The sequence below is a fragment of the Arachis duranensis genome, chromosome 5, assembly GCF_000817695.3.
Source record: "Arachis duranensis cultivar V14167 chromosome 5, aradu.V14167.gnm2.J7QH, whole genome shotgun sequence".
Lineage (NCBI taxonomy): Eukaryota > Viridiplantae > Streptophyta > Magnoliopsida > Fabales > Fabaceae > Arachis > Arachis duranensis.
In genome coordinates, this window is record NC_029776.3 from 93,849,418 (window position 1) to 93,868,869 (window position 19,452).

The 19,452-nt window shown below is 32.7% G+C and overlaps 1 protein-coding gene across 9 annotated transcripts in view; it reads left to right on the top strand.

Moving 5' to 3' along the window:
* Positions 1–5,812: 5,812 nt before the first annotated feature.
* LOC107490648 (pentatricopeptide repeat-containing protein At1g62930, chloroplastic-like) overlaps positions 5,813–19,452 on the top strand; it is a 38,121-nt gene continuing 24,481 nt past the window's right edge. The window contains exons 1-6 of one of the 9 annotated variants that reach the window (XR_002376057.2): positions 5,813–7,548; positions 8,959–9,159; positions 9,392–9,532; positions 9,919–9,970; positions 10,222–10,291; positions 10,446–10,882. Coding sequence is in view for 5 of the 9 variants with exons in the window: in XM_016111445.3 (XP_015966931.1) it covers positions 12,402–14,066 (1,665 nt within the window). In the remaining 4 variants the exon portion in view is untranslated. Of the gene's footprint in view, positions 9,160–9,391; positions 9,533–9,918; positions 9,971–10,221; positions 10,292–10,445; positions 10,883–12,293; positions 14,073–14,785; positions 15,252–15,281; positions 15,543–19,452 lie in introns of those variants that run through there. The other 8 variants (XR_002376058.2, XR_008009744.1, XM_052262488.1 and 5 more) reach the window with 8 other exon arrangements.

Consider the following 19,452-nt stretch of genomic DNA (forward strand, 5'->3'; position numbering starts at 1 on the left):
CCGAACTCTTGTAGAGAAACCTGCAGCCTTGGCGTAGTTCCTGTAAAATTTTTCGGCATCTTCAAGGGTGGTAAAGGTCATTTCGACCTTCGGAACAAGCTCGTCATCAACAACCGAGAGAGGCTGCACAATACACCATGTCAGAACTGTGAATACACCCATAGATATGATTCAAATACACCCAATCATGTCTAATATGATACACCCGAACCGCAACAACTCAACTACAGAATGACCTTTAAAGCCATAAACTGTCAATACACAGGCTGCAGAATACACCATGTCAAAAACTAAAAACACACCCAATCATGTCCAGAAAAGGAGAGGAAAAGATCGATGGAGAAGAATGAGGGAAGACGCGCGAGAAGAAGAACAACCAAATCTCAAAATAACGAAAACGAAGAAGGAAACAAATATTTTAAATTTGGAAGTTAGATATACGCGGGATATTATATAGCGCGTGTAATCAACGTACGTGGAGCAGCACGTATTTTGATTTTATTGTTTAATAAACTTGTAAAGCATACAAGCCCTAATGGCTTGTATGCAGAGCTTTTCCGTAAAAAAAAGGTTAAACTAAATGTTAAACTAAGTTGGGTTGGTTTAGTTGTTAGCTCACTAGTCCGCTTAAACAAAGTGTCGAGGGTTTGAATCCCGCCTTGTGCATGTAGCAACCAATTGGCCAGCAACAAACCCTTAAATGAAGCTCAGTACCGTGGCAGATTAGTCATTGACCTGTCAAATTAGGGGATACCTTGGAAAAAAAAAAGGGATTAGGGGAAGTCATTTAACAAAAAAAAAAAAGTGGATAGTCTCTTTTTAACAATACGATGGTCATGATCATTTTATTCAAATTTCACGTTAGATTCAACTCAATTTTAAACAAAATATTTGGATTTTTTTATTTCAAAAACCAAAACTTCAAATTCAAAATGATTATTTTGTAATCCACCACAAATAATAATGATAATGATAATCATGATCATAATCATAATTTATATTAGTAAAGATAATGATAAATTTTATTACTCAATTAGAAGTTTATTGTCCTATTTTGCACTTTTTTTTAATTTTACATAATCTAAAATATATTTAAGCAAATCCACAATATCTCCCAAAAAAAAATGATCATTCATGTTTATCATTAAATATAACCAATATAATCCCAATTAACTAATCCAATTAAAATTTAATCATATCGACTAAATCATCTATATATCATTAACAAATATACAATCAAACACAAAACAAAACCTTAACAACACAATCTCAATTTTCAACCACAAAAATGTATCTCATCAAGTCAATCTTACTTTTGTTCTATTAGGAAAACTATCGTCGAACACTACAAACATTATCTAATGCCTTCAACTAATGATTTTGCAAGTTCATGGTGACAAAGAAAACTCTTGCTGAAACAACTACTAGTGTAATTTTGTCACTTAATTCTCTGAAAAATTCTTGCAACGTATTACATGAACATGAGATTATTTCATCTTTATTTTAGAAACTAATCACGTATGTTACTAACAATTTCAATTCATTAGAACTAATGTCATTAGACTTATTCATCCCCGGTAACATCTTATTACCAACATTAGGAACTAATGCGAAAAGAAATGTACGAACAATTTTACAATTTAACATTCCTACATCTAATTACAACCCAACTTAAAAGTAAAAAATGTTAATTATATATTCTATTATCTTAGCTGTATAATTACCACTTACGAATAAATTTTATATTATTTTCATTTGTCTTTTATACATAATTTTTTTTGTCTAAAAAATTATTAACCAATTGCCCTTAATGTATTTGTATTTCTCATCATCTTACTTATTTTCAGGGATATTTATAGATACGGATAATTTGATTATCCATTTAAAATTGATCCAACCCAATTATATTGTTTCTAAATTCAATAGGTAATCGAGTACAATCAACTCAGACTTGTTTAAACTCGACCTTAATTGGTTTGAGTATTGGTTTTAAGATCGAAGAATTCGAACCAAACCAATTAATTTAATATTAATTACAAAAATAAAATCTAATAATATATATATACATTTTTATTTATTAACCCAAAATTATTTTAAATTATGATAGTTATTTAAATTTAAATTGATATATTATTATTATTATTATTATTATTATTATTATTATTATTATTGTTGTTGTTGTTGTTGTTGTTACATATTTGTAGTATTTAGAATAATTTTGGGTTAATAAATAAAAATGTATATATATTATTAGATTTTATTTTTTTAATTAATATTAAACTAATTGGATTGGTTTGGATTTTACGATCATAAAACTAATATCTGAATTAATTAAGGTCGGATTTAATCCAAGTCGATTATACTTAATTACCTATTAAATTCAAAAACAATATAATCGAATTGAATCGATTTTAAATGGATAATTGAACTATTCGTATCTGAGACTGAAAACGACTAAACAAGTATGATGATGAGAAATATAAATACATTAAATACAAGTGGTTAACAGTTCTTTAGACAAAAAAATTATGCATAAAAGAGAAATAAAAATAATGTGAAATGTAAGTGGTAATTATACCGCTAAAACAATGGAACATATAATTGACATTCTTTTTAATTTTAAGTTGGGTTGTAATTAGATGTAAAAATATTAGATCGTAAAATTGTTCGTATATTTTTTTTTCGCATTAGTTTCTAATGTTGGTAATAAAATATTGTCGGAATAAAAAAGTCGTGACGACATTAGTTCTAATGAATTGAAATTGTTAGTAACATATGTGGTTGGCTTCTAAAATAAAGATGAAATAACCCACGTTCATGTAACAAGGGTTTTTGGAAAATTCAGTGACAAAATTGTACTAGTAGTTATTTAAGCAAGGATTTTTTTTTTTTGCCATGAACTTGCAAAATCATTAGTTAAAGACATTTGGTAATGTATGTAGTGTCCGATGATGATTTTTCTAATAAAAGAGAAGTAAGATAGACTTGTTGAGATATATTGTCGTAGTTAAAATTTGAGATTGTGTTGCTAGAGTTTTATTTTTTGTTTGATTGCATATTTGTCGATATGTAGATAGTTTATGGTGTAAATTTTTTTAGTCGATATGATCAAATTTTAATTGGATTAGTTAATGGGATAAACATTATATTGGTCATATTTAATGATAGGCATGGATAATAATTTTTTTGGGGGAGATATTATAGATTTGTTTAAATATATTTTAGATTATGTAAAATTAAGAAAGGTGTAAAATAGGGTAATAAACTATTAATTGAATAATACAATTTATCATTATCATTACTAATATAAATTATGATTATGATCATGATTATGATTATTATTTGTGGCGGGATTTTTTATATTTTTTGGTATATTTTTTTATATTATATAATATTTTTTTAATATCCTATATTTTAGTATGGTATAATTTTTTACTATTATAATAAAAATTAATATTTATTTATTTATTAACTTAAAAATAACATATAAAAATTAATAAGTTAAGTAATTTTTTTTATTACAAAATTTTTATTAATATTTATATAGGTTGATTTTGCATTAAATTTAATAGTTCAAATTTTATTTATAGATAGAACTCAATTTACCAGTAAATCGAAACAAACTCATTCGAATTATAATTAGAATTCCTCAAGTACTAATTCGAATCAACTAGAATTTTTTAATCAGGTTGATTCGAACTTCTTCTTGCATAATTTGAATCAGTCTTATTCGAACTACTAAGACTGTAAACTCCCTTACTAATTTGAAGATGTTTAATTTGAATTACTAAATTTTTTAATTCGAATTTTTCGTTTAGCTTAATTATGTAAAATCTTATGCAAGTTGGTTTAATACTGTCATTTATCCTAATTTAGATATTTGTTAGAGAGATTATCCCTAATTTTTATTTTTGTTTTTCCCTAAATTCCTTTTATAAACTAAACCACTACTTGTGTTTACTGTAATAAAAATCTAGGTCCAAAACATAATAACATTCTAAAAAAATATTAGTTAATTCTTTCTCAAAAATTACCAAATTATAATTTCTTTTTAGGGAAAAGCTCTGCATACAAGCCATTAGGGCTTATGCTTTACAAGTTCATTAAATAATAAAATCAAATTACGCGCTGCTCCACGTACGACGCGCTACATCCCTTCTTCTTCTCCTTCTTTTTCGATCGTTCTTTTCTCCTCTTTTCTCACTGGTTTGTTCTTCGTCGTTGACGTTAGTTTCTCCACATACTGTTACGGCACGTTTTCATTGCACCTTCTTCTTCTTATTGCTGCACGTTCTTCTTCCTCTTCCTCTTCTTCTTCTTCTTTTCTTTTGTTTCTTGCCTTCTCTTTCTCCTTCTTCATTTACGTGCTTTTATCTCTGTTTTCTTTCTTCGTTATTCTCGATTTCTATTGTTTTTTGACATCAAGCTCTGAAATCGTTTTTGAAAAAGAAGAAGTAGCAGAAGACGAGGAGGAGAAAGAGAAAGAGTTCTGAATTATGCATGATTTTGGGTGTATTTCTTTAAATCCTTTGGGTGTATTTTCTGTAATCTTTTAGGTGTATTTCTATAATCGTTTGGGTGAATTCCTGTAACCGTTTGGGTGTATTTCTGTAATCTCTTGGGTGTATTTTATGTAATCGTTTGGGTGTATTTCTGTAATGCTTGCCATTTTTTCTGAAATGAAAAATACACCCATAGATATCAGTAAGATACACCCATAGATATGAGTCAGATACACCCATAGATATCAGTCAGATATCACTCAAATACACCCAAAGGGTTACAGAAAATACACCCAAAGGATTTAAGAAGATACACCCAAAATTCGTTGAAGTACATGCATAATTCAGAACTCTTTCTCTTTCTCCTCCTCATCTTCTGCTGCTTCTTCTTCTTCAAAAACGATTTTACCATGAAAAATCGAAAAAAACGAGAAAACAGAGAGAAAAGACGTAAATGAAGAAGAAGAAGAAGAAGAGGAGGAAAACGAGGAAGAAGAACGTGCAGAAACGAAAGAAAAGGAGAAGAAGAAGAAGAGTAAGAGGAAGAAGAACGTACAGCAAGAAGAATAAGAAGAATTTCAGAAACCATGAAAATCGAAAAAAAAAACGAAGAAGAAGAAGAAGAAGAAGAAGAAGAAGAAGAAGAAGAGGAAGAGGAAGAGGAAGAGGAAGAGGAAGAAGACGAAGGTGAAGAAGAAGAAGAAGAGAAGAAGAAGAAGAAGAAGACGAAGAGGAACCGTTTGAGTGGGGCGCGTGTAGTTACGCTCCATTCAAAGTGAGTTAATGCGCATATTAATGAAGTTTGGATTGATAACTTGTAAAACTTGTACGGCCTTTTTACTTGTATGTGTAGCAGACCCCTTCTTTTTAATTATTCTATTAATTATCTACTGATAATGTCTTAGCACTAAAACAAAGCCACATCATTACTTGTAAGTTGTAACACTGTTGTTCTAAACTGTATTGAATCCTATAATTCTAATAATTGTCTTCCGTCACATTTAAATGTAAGTAATATCGTACCACTTTTAATATCTCCACAAATGACATCTACTTATAGTTCTACCCCATATCACTCGTCTATGTTAAATATGTAATTAGGTATTAATTTTTCAAGTGGTTGCGTACTTATGTGTAAAAAGTCAGGTACAGTTAAAAGTTGAGATTCCTTAAATGAAATTTTAGTCAATTAAATTATTTAACAATTATTAATTGAATTTTTACTAAATAAAAAATAATTCTGTAAAAAAAAAAGTTTATAAAAAGTAATAAAAATCTAGACGTGTAAATGCAGTAGCAAATTTCTGGGAGTTGAGTCACCAAAAAAATTTCTGGGGGTTGGGAGGTGGCTGTTATTCAGAATTCAGAAGGAGAATCAACAATGCTGTATGCAACAAGGTTTAGGTATTCTGTTCGTCAAATCCCTAATCTTGTTCCACTCTCTACTCTCCCTCCTTCCTGTTCATGGACAAGCCTTCACTTTCATTCTCAGCCTCCATCCCTTCGTGAAGTTGACGATGCTGTTGATTCCTTCACTCGCATGCTCTCTATGCGTCGCCCTCCATCCATCATCCAATTCACCAAGATTTTGGGATCTCTTGCCAAGACCAACCATTTCCCCACCGCCATTTCCCTTTTTCAGCAATTGCAAGCCAGAGGAATCGCTCCCAATTTATTTACTTTGAATATCCTAATCAATTGTTGCTGCGGCATGGGTCGTATGACGCTTGCTTTCTCTGTATTGGCCAAGATTTTCAGAATGGATTATCAACCTAATACGGTAACATTGACAACAATCCTGAAAGGTCTCTATCTCTGTGGTAGTGTTGAAAAAGCAGTGCGCTTTCATGACAGAGTGCTGGCTCATGGATTTCACTTTAATCAAGTCACTTATGGGACCTTGATCAATGGGCTCTGTAAGACCGGGCACACATCAGCTGCTATTCAAATGTTGAGAAAGATCCCACGGTATGCCATTGCTCTTAATGTCTTCATGTACAACACAATTATCGATAGCCTCTGCAAGGATACACTTGTAAGTCAGGCTTTTCATTTATTCTCTGAAATGCTTGCTAAGGGAATTTCTCCCGATGTTATCACATACAATTCTCTCATTTTTGGATTGTGTCTTGAGGGTCAATATAAGGAAGCCATTGATTTGTTAAGTGATATGGTGCTTAGAAACATTACTCCTAATGTTTATACCTATAATACTTTGATTGATGGGCTATGCAAGGAAGGAAAGATCAAAGATGCTAAGAGTGTATTGGCTGTAATGGCAAAACATGGTGTGAAACCAGATGTGGTTACTTATACCAGCTTAATGGATGGATATTGTTTGGTTAATCAAGTAAATAAGGCAAAATATTTATTCAACACAATGGCTGAGAATAAAGTGTTTCCTAATGTTCAGAGTTACAATATCATGATTAATGGCTTTTGTAAAAGTAAAATGATCGATGAGGCCTTGAATCTCTTCGAAGAGATGCATCGCAAGAACTTGGTTCCAAATACTATAACTTTTAGTATTCTTATTGATGGCTTGTGCAAATCAGGGAGAATATCTTGTGCTTCCTTACTTCTTGTTGAGATGCATGATAAAGGTCAACCTGCTAATATAATCACATACAGTTCCTTTCTTGATGCTTTATGCAAAAACCATCATGTTGACAAAGCACTTGTTTTATTCAACACGATTAAAGATCAAGGCATTCGCCCAAATATATGGTCATACAACATACTTATTGATGGTTTGTGCAAAAGTGGAAGACTTAAAAATGCAAAAGAGATATTTCAAGATCTTTCCATTGAAGGCTATCATCCAGATGTGTGGACACACACCATTATGATCAATGGGCTTTGCAAAGAGGGCCTGCCTCATGAAGCATTGGCTTTCTTGTCAAAAATGGAAGACAACGGTTGCTTACCAAATGCTGTGACTTATGAAATAATCATTCGTGCTCTGTTTGAAAAAGGTGAAAATGATATCGCGGAGAAACTTCTTCGTGAAATGATATCTAGAGGCCTATTGCAAGGATAAAAGTAGGTGAGATTGTTCTTGTTAGACATCATAAAATGTTGTTTGTATCACTTTCTTTTTAACTTGTGTTTTGTTACCTTCTTCCTAATCATCTATCCATTCCATATTATTGATGCTTCTGTTTCTTTCTCTACATGATGGTGATTCTTTGTTGTGTTAGCTACACTTGGATATTTTCAGTCATTGCTTATTTTATGGCTTTTTGTGTCAAGGTGGTTGTCACATGTGTCTTGTGGGGATATATTGTTATTTCCTTTTTTATTATATTTGTGCTTTGATGTTAAGTTATTCCTAACTAAGTTTGTTTTGATTTCTTCGTTCAAAGAGAATCACTTGTTAAGTTTCTCTACACTCTTGTTATTGTCTTCCATTCTTTCATTTTCCCATGCAGCAATATACTTGCTGATGTAGCCATCTAATGTATTTTGGATCATGTTTCCAAAATTATTTCGCAAACATCTTCTCATTTTCTGTGTTCATGCAGTTGCCTTGCCCTATAAGGCTGTACCTGAGGCATATTGTACAAATGCGATTAACTTTAACAAAACAAGATCATTAATTTTCTTCTCATAATAGAATAAATAAATGTTTGAAGGGGAGCCTTGTTGTAACGGTTGAGTTGTCTCAGTGTGACCTCAAGGTCACGGGTTCAAGCTGTGGAAACAGCCACTAATGTAATTATCAGGTTATAGAATAAATGAATGTTTCTTTTGATTCAAGGTCCAAATATCCGTGGCTAACAAAAATCAAGCTTTGATTGAACTACTACTTGGCATATATGAGACAGTTTGCTTCCTAATATTTAATGTATGTGTCCACTTTATATGAAGCTTCATCCAACTTTTTCACATTCCGGTTATTCTATATTTATTATTTTATTTTGATCTGATAACTGCATCTTATCATTTATAGATAGAAATGCAGAATTAGAGACAAGAACCTGATACACATGTTTATCTGTAGTTTTTTTTTTTACCTCAAGTATTTCATAGTTTACTGTTAGATTCTGACATTTCAATTTGCTAATTGGACTTTCCAAAACTATGTAGTCATTCAAATAAATTGTAACAATATTTGGCTGTACTGTTAAACTGCTCGAGTATTAGATGCCAGTGAGTGTAAAATAATCATGTTCCTCTTTTCTTTCTTTTAAATTGTTGCTGTCATTTATGAAAAGTTTGTTATTTTCAAAACAATAGGTGATCATTCTTCTTTTTTTAAAATTGTTGCTGTCATTTACGAAAAGTTTGTTATGAGCTTTAATAGGCAACATAATCATTTCATCCCACTAGTAGCTAAATACAAGTTACTTTGGGTGGAATATAAAAATAGCAATGCGAGTCACATTGAAACAAATACACACCCTTGTGATTATTTTCTCATCCACATTCTGCTGAGTGCTGATTGCCTTTTCAGGTCACAATACCATTAGGATTTTACGAAAAATGTCCTGTTTCTGTCTCCTTGATAGCTCGGCATGGTAATGATTGCTTTCTACTGGGCACACTACGAACCATGTATTCTACGCTCCAAGAGCTGGTTGACATTTCTGCCAAAAGTAAAGCACCAAGAAATGCTGTCACTAGGGAAGAATCTGCTGAAATTGCGAAAGAAAAGGTATTTCTGCAACTGTGTTAGATAAATTCAGCACTTTATGAGTTCTGATATAATTATGCAACATGGCTTGCACATTTTACGACATCATCTTTGGCTAAAATTCAGCTGCTATAAACCATGCTTATCTTTCATTTGAATCCATGTACATTAAACACTGAATTTTCTTTCTTTCTTCTTCTTGCATTATTATTATTACTATTTTGTTAATTTATTTTTAACTTTTTTTTTTCAGTTTGTTACTTAATCAGGGAAATCAAGGTTACAAAGACAAGTGGCAGAAAGCCATTGGATTTTATTCAGAAACCATAAAACTAAGCAGCAACAATGCAACATACGACAGTAATAGGTCCCAAGCTTATCTAGAACTTGGAAGGTAGCATATCGTTCTTGCCTTTCACTTCTCAAAAGTTATTTAGCAAAAGTATACTTTTTGTCCCTGAAGTTTGACAAAAGTTTCAAAAATACCTCTAAGTTTTATTTTGTTTCAATTTTGTCCCAAAAGTTTTCGATTTGCATCAATTTCACAAGAAACTCAACACAAGCAAATCAAGCATAATTTTTATGCATTATTGTTAGATTGGTCTTAAATTTTTTGAAAATTCAACCGTCGAAGGTATATTTGATGCAAATAAAAAACTTTTGGGACAAAATTGAAACAAAATAAAACTTAAGAGTATTTTTGAAACTTTTTCCAAACTTCAAGGACAAAAAGTATACTTCACTCTTTATTTTATTATTATCTTTTAACTTTTTATGCAGTTACCTCCAAGCTGAGGCAGATTGTACAAAAGCAATTAACCTTGACAAAAAGGTGATCTACCTCTATAAATAATCCTGAACTTGGATAATTATGAAAGTTCTGTGATGATTGATTTTCTTGTCATGAAGACAAACAACTTTTGCTTATAATCCAAAGTCCAAATATCATGAGTCTGCTTCTTATGAAGCTCCTTCAAACTTAGGTTCAGATTCTTGCATATTCTATACTTCCTTGGATCTAGTAGCTGTGCAGAATTTTATTATTTATTGATATTAATTCCCTGTCTTTTTTTTTTCCCGCAGAATGTCAAAGTGTATTTTAGAAGAGGTAGAGCTAGAGAGATGCTTGGCTACTATACCGATGCAATTGATGGTAAGATCTTTCATTCAGTTCAGACTTGTGTGCGACAAGTATCTGCACAGGCTACTATATTTCCTTGTTTGCATCTTTGTTCGATTGTTGCTCTTATTTTCATATGAAAGTTTCAGAACTTTCTAAATCATAGGTGAACTATTTTTCTTTGCAGATTTTCAACATGCCTTGGTACTTGAACTAACCAACAAAATGGCATCCTCCGCCGCCGAAAGATTGAGGAAACTATTCCAGTAGATATATCATTCTGTCCACTATATGTGATGGCTTCGGTAAGTCGTCATCGGCTGCCGAATGCTTCCAGAAACATGAAGGTTTTGAACCTACTCATTTCTTGTTATAGTATTCATACAACATTGTGTTAGGTGGTGTCAGCAAAATTATACTTATTCTTTTTCCTTAAGGGAAGAAAAGCTAGTATTGTTCAAGTTAGACATCACTAGTGTAATTGCCAAAAGTAATATAAGGTCATTAGGATTGTAATGTACTACAAGTGATGTGAGGTACAGTGCTCATGACTAAAGCTCAATATTTTGATTTTGAGATCATTGGTCTTCGAATTTTACAATAAAAGCACTCACTATTGATGTTTGAAGGTGTCTTACTACCTTGTGGTAAGTTCTCAAATGCCTAATTTTTATATTAGTATTTTTTATCTTATAGATATCTCTATAAAATTTCATGCTATTTAAAAATCATTTGATGTATCTATTTGTACCACTATATATAATGTATATATAATAACGTGAGTTGAAAGGATGTAATTTTGTCCCACGTGAAAGGCTCTTTTATCGTATATATTCATAAAAAATTAAAAATACCTTGTGCTGTTTATAAAACTTGCACTCAGTTAGAATATAAATATTTGTCATTTTAACTATTATTATTATTATTATTATTATTATTATTATTATTATTATTATTATACATTTGTCAAAAATAAAAAAGTGGATACACTAGTATATATAAAATCAATGTAATATAATTGTTTGAAACGTAAATATATAAAACTTGTTCAATTACACATTTATTCATATCCAATTTTAGCAAAATTCGGTATTAAATTATTGCTGTTATGAATTTAAAATAATTCAACTGTAATTTAAGTGTAGTCTTATCAAAGTTCAAACAATTTTGCAATAGTTTGTTATAAAAATAAAATTATAAACAAAAAATACCAAGGATATGACATGAAAACATTCGGATATCAGATACCATATTGATTTATAATTTTTTTTTAGATTGTTTTTATCCTAGTTGGTTACACCACTAATTACTAATTAGTCCTTTGTACTTTTTCTTTTCATAAAGCGGACTCTGATAGGCATGTCTTAGAAACGAATCATGTGGCATTTTTAAATTTTAATATCCTCTCAGCACTTGGTGATGAAACCTTCAAATAAAAAGTGCACTTTTATGCATTATATAGGATTCAAAGGATATTCATTTTCTACGGGCTACGCATGTATGATGCAATTGCCATATATTACCTCAAGTGCCAAATAATTAGGTATCTCTCCAAATGCTCCAATCTCATCTAATATTTTCTTGTATTCTTAGAAAATGGATGGTAGTGGAAAGTGGCATGTGTTGTATTTGGTTCAAGGACATCTAAATTTGGAGCATCCTTTGTTGTATTTGGTTCTCGAGGACAATTAAACTTCTATGGATTTAATACTAGAACAATTAAACCCCTAAAAAACGATAATATTTTGCTGATTATGCTATCAAATAATTGTTTGACACAATAACAGTTAACGTTATACACAGGATAGATCCATTAAGACTTAACAAAGGTTAACAAAGGAATCCGAAAATCTAACCGAATAAATTAATAGAAGCCACAATGTCAATTTTATTGAGTTAAAAGACGAATTGCCATTTAGGTAAATGGTTAAGTACGGAGTGAAGTTTTACTCTTAGAAACTAAAAGTAATATCCTCAAAATAAAGAAAATAAAAATCTAGAAAGTAAATTGTTGGATTCAATGATTCAAAAAGCACTCTCGTTAATTTTCGTTATAGAGTTCTAGTCTAGACATGTAAACGCAGTAGCAAATTTCTCTTAGCTGGGAGGTGGCTGTTATTCAGATTCAGAAGGAGAATCAACAATGTTGTATGCAACAAGGTTTAGGTATTCTGTTCGTCAAATCCCTAATTTTGTTCCACTCTCTACTCTCCCTCCTTCCTGTTCCTGTTCATGGACAAGCCTTCACTTTCATTCTCAGCCTCCATCCCTTCGTGAAGTTGACGATGCTGTTGATTCCTTCACTCGCATGCTCTCTATGCGTCGTACTCCTCCCATCCTTCAATTTAACAAGATTTTGGGATCCCTTTCCAAGACGAAGCATTTCCACGCCGCCATTTCCCTTTTTCAACAATTGCAAGCCAGAGGAATTGCGCCCAGCATAGTCACTTTGAATATCTTAATCAATTGTTGCTGCGGCATGGGTCGGATCACTCTCGCTTTCTCTGTATTCGCCAAGATTCTCAAGATGAGTTTTCAGCCTGATACCGTAACTTTGAATACACTCATTAAAGGTCTCTGTCTCTGTGGTAAGGTTGAAAAAGCACTGCACCTTCACGACACAATGCTGGGTCAAGGATTTCAGTTTAATCAAGTTACTTATGGGACCTTGATCAATGGGCTCTGTAAGATCGGACACACATCGGCAGCTGTTCAAGTGTTGAGAAAGATCCCACGGCATGGAATTGTTCCTAATGTCGTCATGTACAGTGCAATTATTGATAGCCTCTGCAAGGTTACCCTTTTAAATGATGCTTTTCATTTATTCTCTGAAATGCTTGCTAAGGGAATTTCTCCCAATGTCATCACTTACAACACTCTAATTTATGGATTGTGCCTTGCGGGTCAACTCAAGGAAGCCATTGATTTAGTAAATCATATGATGCTGAAAAACATTACTCCAAATGCTTCTACCTATAATATTTTGGTTGATGGACTATGCAAGGAAGGAAAGATCAAAGATGCTAAGAATGTGTTGGCTGTGATGACAAAACATGGTGTGAAACCAGATGTGTTTACTTATAACAGCTTAATGGATGGATATTGTTTGGTTAATCAGGTAAATAAGGCAAAATATGTATTCAACACAATGGCCAAGAATAGAGTGTTTCCTGACGTTCGGAGTTACAATATCATGATTAATGGCTTTTGCAAAAGTAGAATGATCGATGACGCCTTGAATCTCTTCGAAGAGATGCATCGCAGAAACTTGGTTCCTAACACAGTAACTTACAATACTCTAATTGATGGCTTGGGAAAATCAAAGAGAATCCTTTGTGCCTTGGAGCTTCTTGAAAAGATGCATGATCGAAGTCAACCCGCTAATATAGTCACTTACAGTTCCTTGATGGATGCTTTGTTCAATATCAAACAACATGACAAGGCACTTATGTTATTCAATCAAATGAAAGAGAGTGGCATTGATCCAGATATATATACATACAACATACTTATAGATGGCCTGTGCAAAAGTGGAAGACTTGAAAATGCAAAAGAGATTTTTCAAGATCTTTCCATTAAAGGCTATTGTCCAGATGTGAGAACATACACTATTATGATAAATGGGCTTTGCAAAGAGGGCCTACTTCATGAAGCATTGGCTTTCTTGTCAAAAATGGAAGACAATGGTTGCTTACCAAATGCTATGACTTATGAAACAATCATTCGTGCTCTGTTTGAAAGAGGTGAAAATGATAACGCGGAGAAACTTCTTCGTGAAATGATATCTAAAGGCCTGTTGCAAGAATAAAAGATGGTGAGATTCTTCTGGTTAGACATCACAAAATGTTGTTTGTATCTCTTTATTTATAACTTGTGTTTTGTTCTCGATCATCTTTCGATTCCATATTAATGCTTTTAGATCTTCACATGATTGTGATTCTTTATTCTGCTTTACCCACACCTAAGTGTTTTCTTTGTCGTTGCTTATTTTATGGCATTTTCGGTGACTAGATGGCTGTTATATGTAGCTTGTCGGATCTATCATTATTTCCTTTTTTATTTTTGTAATTATATATGTGCATTGATGTTAATTTATTTTTAAGCTGAAATGGTTGTGATTTTCATCATTCAAAGGGAATCCTTGTTAGTTGTGAAGCTTCCTTGTACACTTATTGTCTTTCGAATCTCATTAAAGCTAAAATATTGTGTTAAGAAACATTTATGTGATCAAATCTGGTTTTAATGAAACAATTATGGTAATTTTATATGATTGGAATTGTTCAGTAGAGAGTATTTTCATTTGTTAGCTGAGCTAAACTTGTAGGTTGATGGCTTGATAACTTTCATCTTTATGCTGGCTCTACCATAGATCAATTGATTCATTTGAAACGTTCTTGGAGTTATCATGAAAAACGTTGGTCCATTTGTTTGTTGTTTTTCTCTTTTACAAAAATAATGACATTAAAAATTTTGAAAAAATGGCATTTATGATTGTCTTTTTTATTTTTTATTTTTTATTTTTTGAAGGTATAAATAGAAAATAACTAGTTTACAAGGGCAAGGAATAGCAGAAAGCCATTGGATTTTATTCAGATGCCATTAAACTAAGCAGCAAGAATGCAACATACTACAGTAATAGGACCCAAGCATCTAAGTCTTTATGTACTGGAAAGCATCTAAGTCTAGTAGGTAGACACTGAATATTACTGGCTTAGACTATACGAGATATAGATATTACATTGATCATATTGGATTGAAAATTTGAAATGGCTTGACATTCACAAGTTCATTTCCCTGACATGCACATATGCAGTTGAGCGGTGTTAAGGTAGTTCGAGGCAGGTGTTGTGCAGCTGTTTGTGTAAGATCAAGCTTTGCACTTTTAGTTTTGTTCCATTTATATCTTTGTACCCTTTATTGCTGAGATTGTTAATTTATCCATTACTGGCATTTATTTTTGTACTTAAAGATTGATTAATAAATGTGATGATAGTTGCTGAATGACAATTTTAAGTGCATTTAGGTGAGGGAATGATGAGGAGTTATGTGAATGCATTGTGGATATCAAAGATTGGGGAAGTGTTATACATCACATGCTGCTGCTGCAGCTGGAATTGACATATAATTCATAGTCGATGCATTGCTTATAACAAGTGAAGGCCTTGTCCAGATAAATGTCTTGTGAATTGTGGTTTGTAACAATGTTTGGGTTAAAATCTGAATTCCAACGCCCACTTAGTTGAAACAGTGCTTTTAGCTCGTGTTTGTTACCTCTGCGTATTTTTTGCTTCATAAATATGCAACACAAAGTTATACTGATAAATTTTTGCGCATGAATGTTCAAAATATCAAATATAGGCCTTGGATTCTGAATTATTTTGGAGTATTTGCAAGGATCAATTTCACTTCAACCTGTTTTTATTTATTTATTTAATTAATTAATAAATTCTAAGCCATGGTCAAAAGTCAAAATAGAATAAACTGTTCTTTATTTGATATTGCTAAAAATGTTTTTCCTTTCATGAATGTTGGCCCTCATACACGAATGTTAAAAATGCATTAAGCATTCGGTACTAACATCTTCATGAACAACTGACGTCCTTTTTCTCAATGAGTTTGATAAATTTTCAAACACTTTCCTCATGAAACATTGAAACTGCACCTCTGCAATTTTGAAGTACTCAAATTTTAGTATAGAATTGTCATTTAATAAAGACACCTATTATAAAGATGTCAAAAACATCTCATAAAGATATTTGCTTAAATTTTGAGTTATATGTTTAGTCACATTTTAAATAAAAGATAATACTTTTATAACATACTAAAATCAAACCCTACAATCACTGTCCAATGGCTAAAAGAAGCATTCTCACATGAAGATAATTTAAAATCTTCCTTGGAGTATCCACCTTTAATAAAAACATGAACAATCAAAATAATCCCTTCAACGCCATAGTGAAAATTCTTTATTTGTAGATTCACCTTTTCGAACATCACATTCTTAATTCTGAGTTATTTTAATATGTGCACTCTTGAATGTTTCTTGAATTTAAACAGAAGGATGATGAATCTTTTCCTTGTTTGATCAAAAGAAATTTCCACAAAAGAAATAATAGAAATGTTACCTGTAGATGTTTATACTTCTTGTGACAAGCTGGCATTATAAGACCATTCACAATCCAAGCTGCTACCTCAAGTTCTTCATGAGGAAAACTCTCCATTTTGATCACAATCCTGTGATATCTACTAGCTAAGGACTGAAAATGATAACAGGCCAATGATGCTAAAATAATGACACGAAAAAAGTTTTATGCGTAAAGAGAATGCCGTGGCTAAACTGATAGGCAACTATACTAATGCTACTGAAAATAGAATAATACAAACAAATCATAAAACAACAATTGAATTTTGTAAATAAAACCAGTGAATTCCTAATTTGATAATCTAATAATCCCTCTTTTCCTTTCGCATCATAATACACCAAAGAACTTTCATAATAATTAGTCTAGCTAAGAAATTTACATCAGAAGAATTCATTAGTAACCGTGATTGAATATTATACCTTTCTCAATATACTAATTGACCTTGAAGAAACTAAAGGACAAAAGATTGCAAAACTACAAAACAGTTTAGGGTCAGCAAGATGAAGCCCACGCTGCAATTATAATAGGAAAGCAACAAAACTAGCAATTGAGCAAGTGTTATAGTAATTAAAGACGTTCATGTTGTAGACAACACCAAGCTAGAGTTACTAAAATGAGGAGCTGGAGATAGGTCTAGACTTTTGTCTTAAAATAGTACATTTTACTGTCAAAAGTGAAATCATGAAAAAAAAAAGGAATTACTTTAGCTAGAAGTTCCAAATACATTTTGCACATAAAATTTTCACCCAGGAAATCATGTGATATTTTTAAATAGTCAATTTAAAAAAAGAAGTGCACTTTTACCTTTTTGTTTTTGTTTCAAGAATAATGTTATGTCATCTATCACTTGAAATTTAAATTACAAAAAGTAAAAGAAATGTGGGAAATGAAAATTATAAAGTGATTCTTCATGGAATAGAATTAATGATTATTTGCAAAAAGAGTAGAAAATTCCTCATCTAAGCAAACATATAGCAAATGCTACTAAGTGCTAACACAGTTTTGGATGCAATGTCAAACCATCAAGTAACAAGTCAGAGTAAGAAATTCAACAGGAGAAAACATTATGTCAAAAGTCCATATACCAATGGGATGAACTACTCAGTTACTAACAAATAGCAGCATATATTCATTGTTTTTCATTTCATAATTGTCTATGAGAAGCAATTCATTTAATTTCTGATAACACAGATTGAAGTAGAAGAGTTGAAGAAAAGTGCTCAGCAATTGAAAATGAGAATCAAGGTAGGATTAAAGAGGCAGAAGAAGCACAACTTTTAAAGAGAAAAATGATATATTGACGCAGAGATAAACATGAATAATATAAATTCAGTATCTGCCTACTATACTCGAGTAAAACCCCATAATGGCCCCTCAGATTGAGGCCGTGCACCAATGTTACCCCTGACTTTTGAAATGTTCTAATTGCGCCCTTCAGATTGAGCTCCGTGCGAAATCCTGGTCCCTCCCCCTAATTCCGGCGTGACTCAGCAGCCGGAGCGCTGAGCTGGCTGCTTATGGTCCACGTAGGCAGCCTTAAACGGCTAGCTGATGTGGACTATCATCAAAGAATCTTCGAATTCCCTGAATTAGTCCCTGGTACCAATTATAAACCCTAAGTTGTTCTTCCCTCTTTCTGTGTGAATTCGTTCGTCCTGAAGCTCTTCTTCCCTCATCCTCTTATTCTTCTTCTGAGTCCTCTCCCTCCATGAGTGACAGTCACGCTTCTCGAAGGTCGAATCGCTCATCTGCGACTGAAAACTGGAGAGGGAACAATGTGCGTAGCCGGCGATCAGCACTTCCAGAGTGGTGTGGTTGTGGGTGCAGGCCCGTCCTTCGGTGGTCAGGGACGGAGAGTCATCCTAATAAGCCGTTCTTTGGGTGTCCAAATTATAACGTGAGTGAAATTACTGGCTGAAATTTATAGTGTTAGTTAGTTGAGGTAGTTGTTTGATAAGGTTGATGCATATTTACAGACTAGTGGAAAGAATTGGTGTGGGTTATTTGTCTGGGCAGATTCGGTACAGGATGAGGTGCCGCTGAAGTCTGATGAAGAAGATGAGCATGTTGGGATGAAGATGAACATTGCATGGAAGGTGGGCAAACTGGAAGCAGATCTGAGAAATGTAAAGCTGATGGTCCAAGTGCTTGGTTTAGGGATATTCATGTTATTTGTGTTTGTGTTGATGTTGATGTTGAAGGTTTGATTAGGCTGAGAGCTGAAACACAGAACCAGTGTAATTCAGTTTAAGAACAATGTAACTGACATTAGATTGTTTTTGATATATTGAATGACTATTTGGTTTTGTTTTTGTAAACATAATTGATATGGATAACCAACAGTAGTAAAAGCTTACATAAGGCACAATTCATAACTGAATGACAATAAAAAATAGTTCATATAAAATTCTGCAATAATACATTGATGACAATAACAAGCCAAAAAATTCTGAGCATTCTTTCAGCTAGATTCCAGCAACTTAGTATTTAAAAGTTGCAGAGGTGTCTATAAATCACCATGACCAAAACAAAAGAGACTAAGATAATTGTTTCACAAAATATTACAACCTTTCATAATTTCAACCTAAAGCTATGATGATAATCACTCCTTTCTTGGCGGTTTGAACCCTGGGGTGGGTACAAACTTGAGGAAGTTGGCGAGCCTTGCTGCAGTTGCCTCACTAGCTCCCTCCATTGGATTGAATGATGCAGAGCCAGTTGGAGTAGGTGACCTTCTTCTAAGTGGCAGTTTCCCAGGTCTTGTAGGTGTGTTCCTGTTTTGTTCATGCTCCTGCAATGCAAACAATATTTGACATAAGGCTTATAAAATAAGACAAATAATAAAAACACATTACATGAAGCATTATTAAACATAATACCTTTTGGGAGTTTTCAGCTTCAGAGTATGAGGGCTGAGACAAATCAATCTCAGCCTGCTGGACATCCACATCCACAAGAGTGGCAGAAGCAGGGGCAGATGCAGTAGCAGTAGCAGACGCTGTTGCAGTTCCAGAGCCTGTAGCAGTAGCAGAGGCAGTTGCAGCTTGATGT